Source organism: Rutidosis leptorrhynchoides, chromosome 3 (genome assembly GCF_046630445.1).
Source record: "Rutidosis leptorrhynchoides isolate AG116_Rl617_1_P2 chromosome 3, CSIRO_AGI_Rlap_v1, whole genome shotgun sequence".
Taxonomy (NCBI): domain Eukaryota; kingdom Viridiplantae; phylum Streptophyta; class Magnoliopsida; order Asterales; family Asteraceae; genus Rutidosis; species Rutidosis leptorrhynchoides.
The window spans coordinates 34,752,788-34,755,402 of NC_092335.1; the positions used below are offsets into that span (position 1 = coordinate 34,752,788).

Below are 2,615 nucleotides of genomic sequence, written 5' to 3' on the forward strand. Positions count from 1 at the left end.
TAATCAAGTCTTAACAAGTTTGATTGCTTAACATGTTGGAAACACTTAATCATGTAAATATCAATTTTATTTAATATATATAAACATGGAAAAGTTCAGGTCACTACATAGCTCCCTCTTTGGAGTCTAGTTTCCTATATAAATCCTCATATGCTTTGTCTTTTGCAATTGCTACAGCCTTTTTTGTTTCTCTTTTAGCTTCTTTATATCTTTCTTCTACCCTGGTTCTCTCTACAGGTGTCCCTTCTCCAAAAGTAATGAGCTCCCTAAACCTCGCTTGCTTTAATGCGACTTTAGCTTGGACCTTGTCACTAAGCCACCACGATTCTCTTATACTCCTATGGGCTCTCGATGTCCCTATTGCCACCCCTAAGGTCTCTTTTGCCACATCTCTAATAGTGGACGCCATGCGGTTCTAGATCTGGTCTGCATCGGTAGGGTCAATATCCCCTTCTACACTCAATCTATCAGCAACAGTCTCTCTAAAAGTCTCTGCATTCGCTCCATAAAGGTTCTTCCAAAGGATTTTAGGTTGTACAACCCTAACCTTCCTGCCAACTCTTCCCCGAGTGAAAAGGTCCATGACCAACAATCTGTGCTGGGAGGAGCACGTTAAGGCTGTAAGGACCTTACATTCCCTACATGTCCTAAGTTCCCCTTTACAAAGAAGCAAGAAGTCAATCTGGGTGCTACGACCCGCGCTATAAAAAGTGGCCAACTGAGCATCCCTCTTCTTAAAGAAAGAGTTCGCTACAACTCACTCATGGGCAATGGCAAAATCAAGAAGTGAGCGCCCTTCTTCATTTCTAGAACCAAACCCAAAGCCCTCATGGACTCCCTCGTAACCTTCTGTCTCCGCTCCTATGTGTCCATTCAGATCACCTCCTATAATCAGTCGATGTTCAGTTGGGCATCCCCTCACTGCCTCATCTAAAAATTCCCAAAACCTCTTCTTTTCTGCCTCACCTAAACCCCCATGAGGTGCGTATGCGCTAATGATCGTGTAAGTGTCCTCCTTAATAATTAAACTAACTGACATAATCCTATCGCTAAACCTACTCACGTCAACAACGTTATCCTTATGTAATTTTCCTAAAAAGATACCTACCCCGTTCCGTGCTACCCTAGAACCCGAGTACCACAACTTATAGTCCTTAATCTCTACCGCCCCTTCACCCTTCCATCTAGTCTCTTGGACACACACTATGTCGACATTACTCTTAAGGAAGGTATCAACAAGCTCAATCCTCTTGCCTGTCAAGGTTCCAATATTCCAACTACCCACTCTAATCCTACCAAGGGTGGTTACCCTACTACCACCTCTAACCCCTCTAGGCCTACCCACCCCTAAACTAGGAGGACATGACCTCAAGTGACCATAAGTATGCGTAGGATCAATATTATCCTATATCCCAAAAGGATGACCAAGTACAAGTAAAACAAAAATGAATCTGCTAAATTCGTAAATATTGTAATTTATAATATTTACAACTAAAAATGGATAAATATAAATGTATGTTCTAATTCTAATATAGTTTAAATAAAATAAATAAAATACAAAAAGGACGCTACAGTGATAAAAATATATATGAATAATATATTGGTATAAAAAAGCAGTATATACTAGCAGGGAATCAAATAGCAGTAAACAGAAAAAATATAGAGAGAGATAATTGTCACCAGCCGGAAAGATTGATTTACGATAGTAGGCGGCGGTGGCGGTCGACGGAGATGTTGAGGCGAATATCTAGGATTGGTACTTTCCTAAGCGAAAAAATGCTCCTAAGGCAGGTTAGAAGGCTGTGATTGCTCACTCGCCGGATTTTGGCCGGAAAAACTTGTAAATTGGCCGGAAAAAACCTACCTCCGACGGTTGCTCTTGGCGGCACGTGAGATCTCCGACGCCGGTGGGACTGATCTCGTTCTGATCGTTAGCAAATACACATATCATTAGTTAATACCTATATTTATTTATCATTATAACATATTTTGCCCAGTTTACGACAAAAGTTACTCTTTAATGTGTATGTATTTTATAATACTATTTTATATTATTTGTTAAAATTATTGGTGATTTTATTTTTAATAGGAATAATTTTTTAAAGAAATTAACTATCTAATGAATATCTACTAAATACAATGGATATGATTTAAACAGATGAAATAGAATTAATAATATGGTTAGGATTATTTACATAGGTGACAATTTTAATGACTATAAATATAAATATTGATATGGAGTTATCCAATCTATTAGCATCATCTCTATTTGTAACAAATAAAGTTCAAATTGAATAATAATAATAATAATAATAATAATAATAATAATAATAATAATAATAATAATAATAATAATAATAATAATAATAATAATAATAATATTTGATTATGGTATGCACATTATGCGCACCCTCTAGTCACACTTTCTTTTTGAACAATTTGACATAGCTAAAAATTGAACTCGGGTGGTATGCTTCATAAGATAACTTGGTGGCCAATCTATTAGCATCTCTACTTGTAACAAATAAAGTTAAAATTGAAAATTAATAATAATAATTAATAATAATAACGATATTTGATTATGATATATTTTATCAACAATTTGGACACGTAAT

At 36.1% G+C, this 2,615-nt stretch overlaps 1 protein-coding gene across 1 annotated transcript; it reads right to left on the bottom strand.

Annotated features, from left to right (window-relative positions):
* Window positions 1-757: 757 nt before the first annotated feature.
* On the bottom strand, window positions 758-1,951 carry LOC139899857 (uncharacterized). Its single transcript, XM_071882686.1, has 2 exons — window positions 1,865-1,951; window positions 758-1,405 (listed from the first exon to the last, which is right to left on the bottom strand). Exons 1-2 carry the CDS (start codon window positions 1,949-1,951, stop codon window positions 758-760), a joined length of 735 nt encoding a protein of 244 aa, XP_071738787.1.
* Between the last annotated feature and the right edge of the window lie 664 nt (window positions 1,952-2,615).